Raw genomic sequence first — 17,811 nt, 5'->3', positions numbered from 1 at the left:
AATCCTCACTAGATACAGCAGAGATACCAGGCGATTGGAGGTCTGTGAATGTTGTCCCATTGTTTAAAAAGGGTGTGAGGGATAGGCCAAATAATTATAGGCAGGTCAGTCTGACCTCTGTGCTGGCTAAATTGTTGGTCAATTCTGAGGGACAGGATAAACTACCACCTAGGCATGGATTAATCAGGTATAGTCAGCATGGATTTGTTAAGGGAAGGTCATGTCTTACTAACTTAATTGAGTTTTCTGAGGAAGTAACAGGGAGGATTGATGAGGGTAGTGCAGTGCATGTGGTCTACATGGATTTTAGTAAGGCATTTGACAAGGTCCCAGATGGCAGCTGGTCAGTAAAATGAAAGCCCATGGGATACAGGGGAATGTGGCAGGTTGGATCCAAAATTGGCTCAGGGCCAGGAAACAAAGGGTAGTAGTTGATGTTTTTGTGAATGCGAAGCTGTTTCCAGTGGCGTTCCACAAGGCTCAGTGTTGGGTCCCTTGCTGTTTGTGGTATATATTAATGATTTGGACTTAAATGTGGGAGGCATGATTGGGAAATTTGCTGATGACACAAAAATTGGCTGTGTAGTTGATAGTGAAGAGGATAGCCATAGACTCCAGAATTATATCAATGGTTTGGTTGAGTGGTCAGAAAAGTGGCAGATGGAATTCAGTCCAGGTAAGTGTGAGGTAACGCATTTGGAGAGGGCGAATAAAGCGGGGGAATACACAATAAACGGGGGGATATTGAGAGGGGTGGACGAAGTGAAGGACCTTGGAGTGCATGTCCACAGGTTCCTGAAGGTGGTAGGATAGGTAGATAGAGTGGTGCAGAAGGCTTATAGATTTATTTCCTTTATTGGCTGAGGTATAGAATTCAGAAGTAGGGATGTAATGCTGGAACTGTATAAAATTCCTTAGAACAGAGGAAGCTGAGGGGTGACTTAAAAGAGGTGTACAAAATTAAGAGGGGCCTAGATAGAGGAGACAGGAAGGACCTGTTTCCCCTAGCAGAGAGGTCAATAACCAGGGGCACAGATTTAAGGTGATTGGTAGAAGGATTAAAGGGGACATGAAAAACTTTTTCACCCGGAGAGTGGTGAGCATCTGGAATTCAGTGCCAGGAACGGTGGTGGAGGTAGGAACCCTCAATTCTTTTAAAAGGTACCTGGACATGTACCTGAAATGCTATAACCGGCAAGGTTATGGACCAGGTGCTGGAAGGTGGGATTAGGTTGGGTGGCTAGATTTATTGGCTGGCACGGACACGACGGGCTGAATGGCCTCCTGTGTGGTAATTTTTCTGTGATTCTATCATTCCTAAATCTTACCTGCCTTCCACCTTATCACAGACCTTCCCTTTAGTTCTTTCCTCCCCTCCCTCTTTTCTCTTTCTCTCTACTTGCTTAATACCCGTTACATCTCTGTTTTCCAGTTCTGATGAAAAGTTATCGACTTGAAACTTTAACTGTTTTTTAGTTCACAGATAGTAGTATCGTTGATTTAAATAAATCAGATAAGATATCTAAAGAATCTGTAAGTAGCATGTATTTCTAAAAAGGTCATGGTTAACCAATCTTATCGAATTATTTAGAGAGAGTAGATTTGGGAAATGCAATGGATGCGGTTTACATGAACTTTCAGAATGACTCATTAGAAAGGTCTAGCTTTATGTCTTCTGCCAAGTAGCAGAATGGATTGAAAGATAGCTAGAAAACAGAGGGTAATAATTAAAGGAAATTTCTTGGACTGGCAGTAAGTGGGACGAGGCCCTCAAAGCAGAAGTCTTAAAGATCAGGGATGGCAGCACTGTTTCTAGGACCATTGTTTACCCTATTCAAAAATGATCTAGACTTGGAAATTGGAGGCATGACATCAAAATTTGCAGCTGATACCAATTCGGTGGGTAAAACTAATAATGTGGAGGGCTTCACCAAAATGCAGCAAAACAAACAGACTCGCAGAAAGGTCAATGACCTGAAATGTTACCTCTTTCGCTTTTCACAGATGCTACCTGACATGCTGAGTATTTCCAGCACTTTCTGTTTACTGCAAATGCTGGTAATCTGAAACATTTTGGCTTTGTTTTAGGGCATAAATATCAGGGCCATTAATATATAAAATGAAGAATTTCTTTATACAAGAGAGTGATGAGAATGTGGAACTCGCTGTCACATGGAATCACTGAAGCAGATAGCATTGATGCATTTAAGGGGAGGCTTTATGTATCACATGGCACAATATGAGGCAGAGTGGGAAGAAGTATTTGGAATGGGAGGAGAGCTCAGGTGAAGCATAAGCACCTGCATGGAATAGTTGGTCCGAAATATCCTGTTTTAGTGCTATAGATTATATTTAAAGTTTGTTTTACACAGGCAGTCAACATACAGAGTGAGGATCCAAGAAACCATGGGGACTAATTAAAGATACTTAACATTAAATTTAGGAGAAAATGAGGCTTTCACATGCTCTTAATAAGGCTTCCAGAACATTTTAAGATGATCGATTGCAGAGTCTGGGGTGCCTGGCTGTTCGTACTGTGCCCGCTTGCTCTATTCCATGATGTGTATTTGCTGAATGTATAGATCTGCAATGGGAATCAGAGAGGACACATTTTGGTAATTTTCACAGACTTGAAAGGTGATTGCCTTTAGCAATATTTTGAAGTGTAGTGGTGTAGCATGTCACTGGAAATCAATTAGAATTATTGAATATGGACTGAAGATACTTGAGAGTTTTTTAAAAAGCAACTCCATCTCTATTTTAAATCTTCTGAAGTCCTCCAATCTTTATGCAGAGTACCTTTTGAATAAAGTATTTAGAGCTCCAAGACTGCTTTTATTCCAGCCAATAATTTAAAAAAAAATCTCTTCCAAAGTGAAAAGAGTATTAAATGTTTTTGATCTAGCCTTACTAAAGGGTTATTAAAGTGATTTAAATTTTGCAGAATTATTTTGGGTTCTATAATCCTATATAGTCATCTGTTTATATTTTTGAGGTTGCTTTTTCAGAATTTTCATATATTTAGTTGTTTCAGTTACAGTTGTTCAAAATGACTCAAAACTACTTAGACCAGTTTCAAGGAGGCAGAAGAAGACTTTTCATAAACATGTTTCAGACACCAACTTTAGCTGTTATGCAGGTAGGACTTCAGGAACATATGTACTCCATATCCTCACCATAAGGTGTTGTTTAAGTTGCTGTTCAGTTTTATTTAACAAGCTATCGTATTTCAGGTTTTCAGGGATTAGTTTCAGTCAGCCATGTGATAAATCCATGCCATTTCTACGTCCAGAAATCTTCAGAGAAAAAGAAGGCTGTTATCTTGGCTGCAGAAGCTGACAACCTCTCCCGTAGTATGGAGTTGGAAAAATCACCTGCAACTGCTCTGGAACTTGGTAATTATAGTATAGCTCTTTGATACGACTTGAAACAAATTTTTGAAAGCTTTCAAGGTGGAAGGTAAACTTTTTAATTAACATTTGTCAAAACTGGATCTCTGAATCCATTACTTCAAAGTGTACCATGGAAGTTGCTGGAGGTGGGACTGAAGCCTCCTTGGAGCTAATCAGTGTGCCAAATGAGTGTCCTCCAGGGCAACAAGGATCCATAGACTTAAACAAATTCAATTTTTTTTCATTTACCAGCCCTTCTGCATGGTAAATAGGTGTTGACTCTTTCTTTCTGAAATGCCATATATATTCAATTTCTGACTAGGCAGTGATAGGCATTTCTCCCAGGGTTATAAAAATTGGTAATCAATGATGTATGCTAAAACTGTTGAATTAGAATGCTAAGTGAAGTCAGATTCCTAACCTGGTTAGGAAATTGGCTGAGCAGAAGGAGACAGTAGGGATAATGGGCAGGTACTCTAATTGGCAGGATGTGACTAGTGGAGTTTCACAAGGATATGTTTTGAGGTCTCAATGATTCACCATATTCACTAATGAGATAGATGATGGGATAGCTACATATCTAAGTTTGCTGCTGATGTAAAGATAGGTGGCATTGTAAGCTAGATGGAAACATTAAATTAGAGATATTGATAGAGTGGGCAAAACAGTGCCAAATGGGTTTCAGTGTTTGCAAAAGTGATGTCATCCACTTTGGACCTAAAAAGGGACAGAACTGGGTACTGTCTAGATGGTGAAAGCTAGAAACAGTGAAGGCCCAAAGAGACTTGGGAGTTCAGATACAGACATCATTAACATGTCATGCACAGGTGCAGAAAATAATCAAAAAAGCTAATGGAATGCTGGCCTTTATATCTAGAGGAATAGAATACAAGGGAAGGCGGCCCAGTTAGACCACACCTGGATTACTGAGAGCGTTCTGGGCACCACCTTTAGGAAGAGAATATTGGCCTTGGAGAGAGTGCAGTGTAGTTTTACCAGACTCTAGACCTGGACTTCAAGGGTTAAATTATGAGGAGAGCTTACACAAATTAGGTTGTATTCCCTGGAATTCTGAAGGTTAAGGGTAATTTGATTGAAGTGTTCAAGATATTAAGAGGAACAGATAGGGTGAAACTTTTTCTGCTGGTTGGGTACTCTCGGACTAGCAAGCATTGTCAAAAAATTAGAGCCAGGCCATTCAAGAGTGAAATTGGGAGACTCTTCATGCAAAAGGTGGTAAAGGTTTGGAACTTCTGCAAATGGAAATTGATGCTAGATCAATTGTTAATTTTAAAATGGAGAGGTTTTTGTTATCCAAAGGTATCGAGGGATGTAGGGCAAGTATGGGTATATGGAAGTATGTCATAGATCAGCCATGATCTCCTCGTTGAATGGTGGAACAGGCTTGAGGGGCTAAATAGCCTACTCTTCTATGTGCCTATTTCCTTTTTAAAAACAAAACTGATCTAATAGATGGCAAAGGAAATCTGGAGGATGAATTCATAGAATGCATTGGAGACAGTTTCCTTGAACAATACGTTATGGAACCAACCAGATCTTGTATTGTATAATGTGAGAGGGTTAACTGGTAATCTCATAGTAAAGGAGCCTATGAGGCAGAGTGATCATATGATAGAATTTCACATTAACAGTGACATATTTAAATCTGAAACAAGAGTCTTAAAGCCAGTTACATAGTTATGAGGGGTGAGTTGGCTAAGGTTGATTGGAAAAATAGATTAAAAGGTATGGAGGTAGATGAGCAGCGGCAAACATTTTAAGAAATAATCATAAAATTGTTGCCGATAATGCATGTCATTGAGAAACAATTCCGTGGGAAGAATTATCCATTTGTAGCTGAATAAAGAAGTTAAGGATAGTATTAGGTTAAAAGAAGAGGCTTATAATGTTGTAAAGAACAGCAGTAAGCCAGAGGATTGGGGAGACTTTTTAGAAACCAGCAAAGAATGACCAAAAGTTAATAAAGGGAAAAATAGAATGAGCGTAAACTAGCAAAAAATATAAAACTGATTGTAAGGGCTTCTACAAGTATGTAAAAAGGAAGAAAGTAGCAAAAAGCAAACGTTGGTCCCTTAGAGGCTGAGATGGCAGAATAAGTAAATGGTGCAGATGTTAAATATTTTGTATTTGCCTTTACAGTAGAAGACACAAAAAGCTTACTGAAAATAGAGGGGACCCAAGGGGCGAATCAGGGTGAGGAGCATAAAAGTAATTAATACCAGTGGAGGAAAAGTGTTAGAGAAACTACTGGGGCTAAAAGCTGACAAATCCCTTTGATCTGATGGTTTACATCCTAGGATTCTAAAAGAGGTGGCTACAGAGATCATGGATGCATTGGTTGTGATCTTCCAAAATTTCCTTGATTCGAGAACAGTCCCAGAAGTTGAAAGGTAGCAAATATAATACCACTATTCAAGAAAGCAGAGAGAGAGATAATGGAACTACAGGCTAGTTAGCCTGACATCATTTGTTGGGAAAATACTGAAATCTGTTATTAAGAGGTGTTAACAAGGCACTTAAATCTTAATGGTTAGGCAGAGTCAACATAGTTTTATGGGAGGGAAATTGTGTCCAACAGATTTGTTTTTTGAGGATGTACCCAACAGGTTAGATAAAAGGGAGCCTTGATGTAGTATATCTGGATTTCCAAAAGGCATTTGATAAGGTGCCACATTACACAAGATAAGGGTTCATGGGATTGGGGGTAATATTTAAACATGGATAGAAGATTGGTTAACTGACCAGGCAGAGATTCGGGATAAATAGGACATTTTCAAGTGAGGCTGTAACTAGCAGAGGGCCGCAAGGATCAGAGCTGGGGCCTCAGCTATTTACAAGCTTAATAACTTAAATTAAGGTACTGAGTAATGTATACAAGTTTGCTGATATTACAAAGCTAGGTGAGCCAGTAAGCTGTGAGGCATACACAGAGGCTGCAAAGAGATATAGACTGGTTAAGTGAGGGGGCAACAAGGTGGCAGATGGAGTATAATGTGGTAAGAATGACAAAGCAGAATTTTTATTTGAATGGTGAGAAACTTTTAAATGTTGATGTTCAGAGAGATTTGGTGTCCTTACATAAGAAACAGAAAATTAGCAGGCAGGTACAGCAACCAATTAGGAAGGCAAATGGCATATTGACATTTATTGCAAGGAGGCTGGAGTAAGAGTAAGGTAGTCTTACTACAGTTATACAAGACCTGGAGTACAGTGCACAATTTTGGTCGTCTTTATCTAAGGAAGAATATACTTGACTTGGAGGTGGTGCAGCGAAAGTTCACTAGATTGGTTCTTGGGATGAGAGGGTTGTCCTATGATGAGAGGTTGAGTAGATTAGTCTATACTCTCTGGAGTTTAGAAGAATGAGAGATTATCTCATTGAAACCTGTAAGATTCTGAGGGGGCTTGACTGGGTAGATGCTAAGAGGCTGTTTCCCCAGCTGGAGAGTCCAGAATTAGGGGGCATAGGATAAGGGGCTGTATGTTTAAGACTGGATGTGGAATTTATTCACTGAGGGTTGTGAATCTTTGGAATTCATTACTCAGGGTTGTGGGTGCTGAGTTGTTGAGTATATTCAAGGCTGAGATAGATCGTTAGTTTTTTGGGCTGTAAGGGAATCCAGGGATATGGTGATTGGGCGAGAAAGTGGAATAGAGGTTAAAGATCAGCCATTATCTTATTGAATGGCTGAGCAGGCTTAAGGGACTATGTGGTCGTCTGCTTCTATTTCTTATGTTAGTACTATTTCCATTGGAGCAGAGAGGCTTGAAGGAGAAATTTAATAGAGACCTTTAAAATGATAGTTGAATAGGGAAAGACTAGTTCCTTCATTTGGAAGTAGGTGATTGAGGTCATCGTTTTAAAATTGACATTGAGTGAAGAGAGTGTTTTTTTTTTTGTTGGAGCATTAAATGCTTTGTCACAATGGCTAAAGTAGAAACTGTTTCATGTTTTAAGGAAAATGGTAATAAACCTTTGAAGCAGAGGAAGAGTGAGGTTAGTGGGATTAGTTTTGGTTTGCTGTAGCAGAGCAAGAACATAAGTGTATTAAATGGCCACTTGTGCTGTAAATGTCTTTTTTTGGCCAAACTTTCTTTCACTGTCTTTTTCTTTAACCTTTTTCTTACCTGTTCTAAAGTAGTGCTCTGGAGTTTCCTGTTTTAGTATGAGTAGTATAATGTAATATAGTTGACATTGGGTTGTTACTGGGCAGATTATGTAAATAGACTGCATGCATTATCACAGGAAGTGATGTGATGTAATCTGTACAGAACCTCATGGAGAGTTGTAGATAAAACCTTAGATGCAAAACATGTCGAATAAGCTGTTATTTTAACTGTCAGACTTAGTACAGAATACATGTCAGAATATTATATAGTGACAGCGCAAACTAAAGAGATCGAGAAATCTTTGGCTCTACTGGAGAACTTCGAAAAAGTCACTGGACGGAAGCAAGCGAGGTGTGGCCTAGATAGTTCCAGAGGTTTGCAAGGTATCATACTGCATAGAAGCCAGACAAGGAGCAGGTCAGTACGCTATTGTATGCAATGGCAGAGCATGCAGATGGCATCCTCATTACTCAAGGCATAGATGAAGAGAAGGCTCCATATGAAAAGTTATTAGGGCACTTGAGACTTACTTTAACGTAAGAAAAAATGTCATTGTGGAGCGTACCAAATTTAATGTGTACCCAGCAGAAAGGGGAGAGCATTGATTCATTTATCAATGGCTTGTACAAACGTGTGGAGGATTGTGAATACGGCAGTTTAAGGGAAAAGCTGATTAGAGACAGGATTGTGGTCGGGGTATTAGACCACGCCCTCTCGGATCATCTACAGTAGAGGGATTAATGAAAGTGATTTAGTTGAACAGACAAGCAGAGGTTAGAGGGTTTAACCGATCTGTTGTTCAAGGGGAGAGGAAGAGTTTAATCTTGAATAGCAGGTTGGATTGAATTTAAGCAAATGAAAGGGAAAAAATGGTGGTAAAAGACAAGACTGGAAGGGCATCTAGTGGTAGCTGCAACCAATTGTTGTAGGTGTGGCTGAGAGGCACAAGTGGGCAAACTGCCCTGCCAAAGAAGCTGAGTGTTTTTCATGTAGAAAGATGGGACACTTTCAGTCACTGTGTCACAGTTTAAAAAAAAAAGCGCTTTATACGATTATCAATGGCAATCCCGAGAAAGCAATATCCAAAGCATGGAAATGCCTTTTTTAGGTGAAATCCAGGAAACGAGTGAGTTGCTGGATAACAGAAATCCTTGTGGAAGGAAACAGGACTAATTTTAAATTGGAGACAGGAGCAGCAGTTTCGGTACCATCAGGCAGAACCGTGGCTGAAAAATAAAACTCTTAAACCAACAGGTAAAAAAATTATATGGGCCTGAAGGTAATGGGAGAGTTAAAGACAACATTGAGTTACTAGGGAAAGAAAAATTAAGACCTTATACATGATTAAAAATCATAAAGTTGTTCCCTCTTGAGTAAGAAGGCTTGCATAGACTTAAAACTTTATATATAGAGTGGAAGAGCTCAAATGTAAAGAAGACCACCCCAGAAATTTTAAAGCTGAATTTCCAAAATTTAGAGGACTGGGGAAGTTAAAAACAAAGTACCATATTACTCTTTGGAAGGAAGCAGAGTCAGTGTGTTTGTATACACCTTGGATGAGCAACTTTCCTCTTCTAGAAAAAGTAAAAAAAGGAGATTGAGTTAATGACAAAACAAGGAGTCATTTCACCTGTAACAACCTACAGGATGGTGCTTGGGTTTGGTTCCAGTGAAGAAACCTAACGGTTCAATTAGAATATGTGTTGACCTCACACAACTGAATAAGGCAGTGGAATGAGAAATAAATTCAATGTCAACAGTAGGTGAGAGTTTGGAAAAACTAGGGAGGAGCTCCGTCTTTACAAAACCGGATGCAAACGGTACTATAGACCCCCAAACAGTCAGAGGGAGAAAGAAGAGGAGATATGTAGGCAAATCTCTCAGAAGTGCAAGAACAATAGGGCAGTAATAGGGGATTTTAACTACCCCAGTATTAACTGGGATAGTTTGAAAGGAATTGAGGGAGCAGAATTTTTGAGGTGCATTCAGGAGAGCTTTTTTGCCCAGTATGAAGCAAGTCCAACAAGAGAGGGTGCAGTTTTAGACTTAGTTTTAGGAAATGAAGATGGGCAGGTGGAAGGGGTAGCAGTGGGAGGGCATTTACTTAAGAACATAAGAACTAGGTGCAGGAGTAGGCAATTCAGCCACTTGAGCCTGTTCCGCCATTCAATACGATCATGGCTAATCTCATCTTGGCCTCAACTCCACTTTCCTGCCCGTTCTCCATAACGCCTTCAACCCATTACTAATTAAAAATTTCTCTATCTCCTCAAATTTACTGAATGTCCTGTCATCCACCTCACTCTGGGGTAGTGAATTCCACTGACTCACAACACTTGGAGAGAAGTAATTTCTCTTCATCTCTGTTTTAAATCTGCTACCCCTTATCCTAAAACTATGGCCTCTCGTTCTAGGTTGCCCCGCAAGAGGAAACATCCTCGCTACATCTACTTTGTCAATCCCCTTAATCATCTTGTATACCTCAATTAGATCTCTCATTCTTCTAAACTCTAGAGAGTAAAGGCCTAAACTGCCCAATCTCTCTCCATAATCTCTCCTCATCTCTGGAAGCAATCTAGTGAACCTCCTCTGAACTGCCTCCAATGCAACTATATCCCTCTTCAAGTAAAGGGACCAAAACTGTATGCAATATTTCAGGTGTGGTCTCACTAATGCCTTGTTACAGTTGCAGCAACACTTTTCAACTTTTATACTCTATTCCTTTAGCAATAAATTCCTTTAACCTTCCTTATTGCCTGCTGTACCTGCATACTAGTTTTCTGCGATTCATGCACGAGGACACCCAGATCCCTCTGCACTGAAGCACTCTGAAGTTTCTCTCCATTTAGATAATTTTCCTTTCTATTTTACCAACCAAAATGGATAACCTCACACTTAACCACATTAAATGCCATCTACCAAATTTTGGCCCGTTCACCTAACCTATCCATATCCATTTGTAAATTTCTTATTTCTTTATTGCAACTTACTATCCCACCTATTTTAGTGTCATCTGTAAATTTGGCTATAGTACCTTCTATCCCTGCATCCAAATCATTTATATAGACTGTAAATAGTTGGGGTCCGAGGACCGAACCCTGTGGCACCCCACTAGTTACATCTTGCCAACCAGAAAAAGACCCATTTATCCTGACTTTGTTTTCTGTTGGTTAGCCAATCCTCTATCCAAGCTAATAAATTGCCCGTTGCCCCATGTGACACTTGCCTTTATCAATCGAGGCATAGATTACAAAAGCAGGGAGGTCATGTTGGAGTTGTATAGAACTTTGGTAAGGCCACAGCTGGAGTACTGTGTGCAATTCTGGTCGCCACATAGGAGGGATGTGATTGCACTGGAGGGAGTGCAGAGACGATTCACCAGGATGGTGCCTGGGATGGAACATTTAAGCTATGAAGAGAGGTTGGATGGGCTTGGGTTGTTTTCGCTGGAGCAGAGAAGACTGAGGGGTGACCTGATTGAGGTGTACAAGATTATGAGGGGCATGGACAGGGTGGATAGGGAGCAGCTGTTCCCCTTAGTTGAAGGGTCAGTTACGAGGGGACACAAGTTTAAGGTGAGGGACAGAAGGTTTAAGGGGGATTTGAGGAAGAACTTTTTTATCCAGAGGGTGGTGACAGTCTGGAATGCCCTGCCTGGGAGGGTGGTAGAGGCGGGTTGCCTCACATCCTTTAAAAAGTACCTGGATGAGTGCTTGGCACGTCATAACATTCAAGGCTATGGGCCAAGTGCTGGCAAATGGGATTAGGTACATAGTTCAGGTGTCTTTAATGCATCGGTGCAGACTCGATGGGCCGAAGGGCCTCTTCTGCGCTGTATTATTCTGTGATTCTGTGATCTTACCTTGTGTAATAAACTTTTGTGCGGCACCTTATCAAATGCCTTCTGGAAGTCCAGATATGCTACATCTACAGGATCTCCATTATCCACTTTGCTTGTTACATCTTCGAAGAACTCTAGCAAATTAGTCAAACACGATTTACCCTTCATAAAACCATGCCGACTGATGGATTGCGTCTTGACTTTCTAAATGTCTTATTATTACTTCCTTAATGGATTCTAACAATTTCCCAACAACAAATGTTAAACTAACTCATCTATAATTTCCTTCTTTCTGCCTCCCTCCCTTTTTGAATAAAGGTGTTATATTAGCATTTTTCCAATCCACTGGAACCTTTCCCACATCCAGGAAATTTTAGAATGTTATAACCAATGGATCCACTATCTCTGCTGCCACTTGCTTTAAGACCCTAGGATGTAGGCCATCAGGCCCTGGGGACTTGTCTGCCTTCAATCCCAATAGTTTGCTCAGTACTTTTTCTCTAATGATTGTTCTAAGTTCCTCCCTTTCTATAACCTTTGCATTACCTGTTACGATTGGGATGGTACCAGTGTCCTCCACTGTGAAAACTGAGGTAAAATACTGATTGTGTCTCTGCCATTTCTGTGTTCCCCTCTATTACCTCCCCAGTCTCCTCCTCCAAGGGACCAATATTCACTTCAGCTACTCTCTTTCCTTTTATATACTTAGAGGCTTTTGCCATCCATTTTTATATTTAATGCTAGTTTTCATTCATAATTTACCTTTGCTCCTTTTTATTAATTTTTTTAGTAACCCTTTGATGATCTTTAAAAGTTTCCCAATCTTCCAGCCTGCTACTGGCATTTGCAATATGGTATGCCTTAGTTTTTGTCTTTATGTTATCCTTAACTTCCTTGCATAGCCGTGGATGTTTTTAACCCCCTCTTACAATCTTTCTTCCTCTCTGGAATATATTTTAATTGGGAGGAATTGAATATCTCTTTAAACATCCACCACCGCTCATCAGCTGTCCTACCTTTTAGTCTTCCTGCCCAGTCCACTAGGGCTAAATCTGTTCTCATGCCTATGTAATTACCTTTGTTTAACTCCAGAACGCTAGTGTGGGACTCCAGTTTCTCACCCTCGAACTGAATTTGAAATTCTAGCATGCTGTGATCCTTAACTATGAGATCATTAATTAATCCCACCTCATTACACAATACCAAATCTAGAATAGTCTGCTCCCTGGTTGGTTCCTCAACATATTGCTCCAAAAAACAATCTGATACATTCATTCTCCCTTGAGGCTACCCTTGCCAATTTGATTAATCCAGTCTATCTGCATATTAAAATCACCCATGATTATTGCTGTACCTTTCTTACAAGCCCCCAGTATTTCTTGGTTTATACAGTGCCCCACTGTGGAACTACTGTTTGGGGACCTATAGATTACTCCCACCAGGGACTTCTTTCCCTTGCTGTTTCTTTTTTACAGCCAGACTGATTCTATGTCTTGATCTCCAGTGTCTATATCATTTCTCACTACAGCACCGATCTCTTCCTTTACTAACAAAGCTACACCATCCCCTTTTCCTTCCTGCCTATCTTTCCGAAATACTAAGTACCCTTGGATATTCAATTCCCAAACCTGGTTTCCCTGCAACCATGTCTCCGTAATCACCACTAAATCATACCCATTCGTCTCTATTTGTGCTGTTAACTCATTTATTTTATTCCAAATGCTTCGTGCATTCAGATGCAAAGCCTTTAAGTTTGTTCTATAATCAAATTTAGTTACTCTTGTACGAATCCTTGGTGCAATATGACGTTCACACATGTTCTGTCACTTCCTTTTATTTTCTGTTAACAATCAGCCGCATCACTAATCTGCACTCCTACCTTCTCCTTTAACTTTGACTTCATAATTTTCCATGCAACTGAACCCTTATCCCCACTATTTATTTTTTTTTATTTAGAGATACAGCACTGAAACAGGCCCTTCGGCCCACCGAGTCTGTGCCGACCAACAACCACCCATTTATACTAACCCTACAGTAATCCTATATTCCCTACCACCTACCTACACTAGGGGCAATTTACAATGGCCAATTTACCTATCACCTGCAAGTCTTTGGCTGTGGGAGGAAACCGGAGCAGCCGGAGGAAACACACGTGGTCACAGGGAGAACTTGCAAACTCCACACAGGCAGTACCCAGAACTGAACTCGGGTCCCTGGAGCTGTGAGGCTGCGGTGCTAACCACTGCGCCACTGTGCCGCCCTACTGCGCCACTGTGCCCTATCTACAGCCCTAGTTATGCAATTCGCCAGGACTCTGGTCCCAGAATGATTCAGGTGGAGCCCGTCCCATCAGAATAGTTTCCCCCTTCCCCAGTACTGCTGCCAGTGTCCCACGAATTTGAACCCATTTCTCCCACACCAATCTTTGAGCCACACATTTACCTCTTTAGTCTTATTGACCCTGTGCCAATTAGCTCGTGGCTCAGGTAGTAATCCGGAGATGATTACCTTTTTGGTTCTGCTTTTTAATTTCGCACCTAGCTGCTCATGTTCCCTCAGTAGAACCTCTATCCTTGTTCTACCTATATCATTGGTACCTACGTGGACCACGGCACCTGGATCTTTCCCCTCTCGCTCCAAGTTCCTCTGCAGCCCAAATGAGATATCCTGAACCCTGGCACCAGGTAGGCAATACAGCCTTCTGTACTTGCGATCCTGGCACAGAGAACAGTGTCTATGCCCCTAACTATACTATCTCCGATTACGACTACATTTCTCTTTTCTCCCCCTCACTTGAATGGCTCCCTGTACCACGGTGCTAAGGTCAGTTTGCTCATCCTCCCTACAGTCTCTGTTGTTGTCCACACAAGGCGCAAGAATCTCTAACCGGTTGGACAAGGACAAGGGCTGAGGCTCCTGCAATACTACCTTCTGGATCCCTCTACCTGCCTCACTCATAGTCACACCATCCTGTCCCTGACCACTGGCCGAATTCAAGGTAGTTAATCTAAGGGGTGTGACTGTCTCCTGAAACACAGCGTCCAGGTAATTCTCCCCCTCCCTGATGTGTTGCAGTGTCCGAAGCTGAGACTCCAGCTCATCAGCTCTGAGCTGGAGTTCCTCGAGCAGCCAACACTTGCTACAGGTGTGGTCACTAGGAACCACAATGGGGTCCACCAGCTCCCATATTATGCATATTGATAAGTCTTACTCTATATTTGATTTCAATTAAATTAAACAAAGTGATTCTTGATAACGCAGCCGGCCGCTGATGTTATCAGACTGCGCCAAGTTGCACACATGCGCAGACGGACTGCTGCTCTCTGCGCGTGAGCTGCATTCCAGACTGCCAGGACCGGTTGGCGCATGCGCAGATGACGAGGGGGCATAGATTTAAAGTGATTGGTAGAAAAATTAGAGGGGAGATGAGGGAAAGACATTTGCACCCAGAGGGTGGTGGGGTCTCGAACTCACTGCCTGAAAGGTGAGGCAGAGACCCTCAACTCATTCGGAAGGAGTCTGGGTATGCATCTCAAGTGCCATAATCTGCAGGGCTACGGACCAAATGCTGAAAGGTGAGATTAGATTAGATGGAATGTCTTTTGGCCGGCACAGACATGATGGGCCAAGTGGCCCCTTTCTGTGCCTTCAACTTTCTAAGATTCAAGGAATTCCCAGCAGCTAAAAATTATGTCAGTTGTTGAAACACAACATTTGATGTTGGAAAGAAGCCCAACGGGAATCATTTGAGAAAATCAAGGAAATGTTAATATCACTCGATGTGTTTGCTCATTACGACCAGGATCTATTCACCATCATTGCTGCAGATGCTGCATGTAGAGGATTTGGAACAGTCCCATTTCAAGTGCAGACAGATGGAAGGCGTAGACCAGTATATTCTCGTTCGCTAAGATGGAACAGCGATATGCAGTCATAAAAAGATGCTTTAACAGCTATGTGGGCTTGTGTAAAATTCTCAGATAACGACCTAGGCCTTCATTTCAAAATGGAAATAGACCATAAACAACTGTTTACTCTATTAAACTCAAAGGAGCTTGCAAATGCCTCTAAGTGTAGAGGTTTAGGTTAAGAAAGATGAGATTTGACGCAAAGACTGAGTATGTTCCAGAAAAACAACAGATTGCAGCAGATGCTTTATCCTGTATTTCAGCAACAAGACCAGAGAAAGGAGATATTTTGCTTCTCGAAGAAGTCGAAATTTTTGCTTTAATGACTATGCCAAATCTACCTGCAGCAGCTTGGAAACTCAGTGAGATGAGGAATGCACAGAAAACAGATGAAGTATGTGTGAAAATCAGGGAATATTTCTTGAATGGATGGCCAGAGTACATGCTACATAACCCTGTTCTAAGACAGTGTTACATACAGGTCATCTAAGCATAGTTGATTATTTTCTGATTTACGATGACATTAGTTATCCCTAGAGTCTTGAAATTATACATCTTGGAAAGATTGCACCAAGGTCATCTGGGTATTATGAAATGTCGAGTTAGAGCAAGACATTTAGTATGGTGGCCTGGTATATCAAAAGAAATTGAAGAGATGATTATCAAGATGCATCATGTGCTATCAGTCGTCGGGAGGCAAAAGGACCACTCATCATCTTTTCCATCTAGACCATGGGAGCATCTAGGAATGGATCTTTTTGAACATAGAAGTAAAATGTTCCTAATGGTAGTTGATTATTATTCAAGGTGGATTGAAGTTAAACTATTACAAGGTCAGAGTTCAGAGTCTGTAATAATATCCTTGAGAAGTTTTTGCAATGCATGGAATTCCAGCTATTGTGATACCTGACAATGGGCCGCAATTTGCAAATAAATGCTTGAGAATTTACAGATGTATACGGATTTGTCCATATCACTAGTTCGCCAAGCTACCCTCAAGCTAATGGTGAAGCAGAGAGGAGAATGTACTGTGAATGCATTGTTACAAAAGAATGCAGATTTTCAACTAGCACTTCTAAGTTATCGATAGACACCACTTCAGAATGGTTTAGCTCGATTTGAATTGTTAATGAAAAGAAGATCTTCCTAAACTAGCAAGTACACAAGTGTAAGCAGAAGACTTGGGAAAAGTGAGGGAGGGTGAGGATAGAGATTAGTTAAATGAATCAAAATTATGACAGACGTCATAGAACAAGAAACTTATCAATCATCCAACCAGGGGAATCAGTTTGGGTTCGAGATCAAAATCAGTATGGAGAAGTGGGCGAACAATCACCACATTTACTATCATACATTGTCCAAACTGACCAAGGGATGATGAACAGAAGATCGTTTGTGATGATACCAACGAAACAGCCAATACAGGAGAACCAACCATCTCAAAGGTTTGATGAGCCAGTGATGCTGCAATCATCCATCAACCCAGAGGACACCCCAACTGAAGAACTTGAGCAGCCATCCAACAGTTCTGCTCGAGCCTTGCAGAGTCAGAAGAAGGAACCTGACGACTCAAAACCTCAAATTCCTTCGAAAGAAAGAAAAACTCGTTATGGTAGACTTGTTTGTGAAAATGCCACAGCGATTATCAATTGGAAAAGAAATCACAGACTTAGGGGGCGAGTGGTGGGGAGATAGTATAATGTAATATAGTGGACATTGGGTTGTTAATGGGAAAATTATGTAAATAGACTGTGCATCATCATAGGAAGTGATTTACTGTAATCTGTACAGAACCTTGTGGAGAGTTGTCGATGAAAGCTTGGGTGCAAGATGTCTAGAATAAACTCCTGTTATTTTAACCGCCAAACCCTTGTATACTCTGTACTAAGCCTTGATAGTTATCAGAATATGACCGTATGCATTTGCTTCCTGCTGCCCCAGAATTCATCTCATTGCCCTGAAACCCTTCCTTTCACAACGGCAAGCCAAGAGATAAATTGTCCCCTCTCTTCCCCCTGCCCCTCGCGCTCCTCCCCCTGCCCCTCGCGCTCCTCCCCCTGCCCCTCGCGCTCCTCCCCCTGCCCCTCGCGCTCCTCCCCCTGCCCCTCGCGCTCCTCCCCCTGCCCCTCGCGCTCCTCCCCCTGCCCCTCGCGCTCCTCCCCCTGCCCCTCGCGCTCCTCCCCCTGCCCCTCGCTCTCTTTGTCTCACGCACCCCCACCCCCTTAACTGGAATAGGATATGGCTCAAGGAGTACTGCTTTTCATCTAACTCATTCCTATTCACTGTCCCCAGCCACTTTTGAAAGCCCTTCCTTCTCCTCCTGTGGTATTGTCCCACCCTTCCTTTCCCATCTTTGTTTTCTTCCTGCTCCTCGGCCTTTTCATGTATAATTTAAGAAATGGCTGGATGCTGTTCAATGGGAGATTGTGTGTAATTTTTGAGAGGGTGGATGAGCAAACTCGTATGGGTAAATGGTGATCCTCATCTGTATCTTGTGTTATTTTCTAATCATTGCTTTTGGGTTATTTGTTTTGCTCTA

At 41.5% G+C, this 17,811-nt stretch overlaps 1 protein-coding gene across 1 annotated transcript in view; it reads left to right on the top strand.

Moving 5' to 3' along the window:
- The window catches only part of rnf17 (ring finger protein 17), a 209,787-nt gene that overhangs the window by 94,435 nt on the left and 97,541 nt on the right, over positions 1-17,811 (top strand). Inside the window, exons 16-17 of the mRNA XM_068033701.1 lie at positions 3,035-3,139; positions 3,234-3,395. Of these exons, the coding sequence (XP_067889802.1) occupies positions 3,035-3,139; positions 3,234-3,395 (267 nt within the window). The remainder of the gene's footprint in view (positions 1-3,034; positions 3,140-3,233; positions 3,396-17,811) is intronic.

This window comes from Heterodontus francisci, chromosome 6 (genome assembly GCF_036365525.1).
Source record: "Heterodontus francisci isolate sHetFra1 chromosome 6, sHetFra1.hap1, whole genome shotgun sequence".
Lineage (NCBI taxonomy): Eukaryota > Metazoa > Chordata > Chondrichthyes > Heterodontiformes > Heterodontidae > Heterodontus > Heterodontus francisci.
Note: the sequence above shows the minus strand (reverse complement) of the source record. Positions and strands in the feature narration are given on the sequence as shown.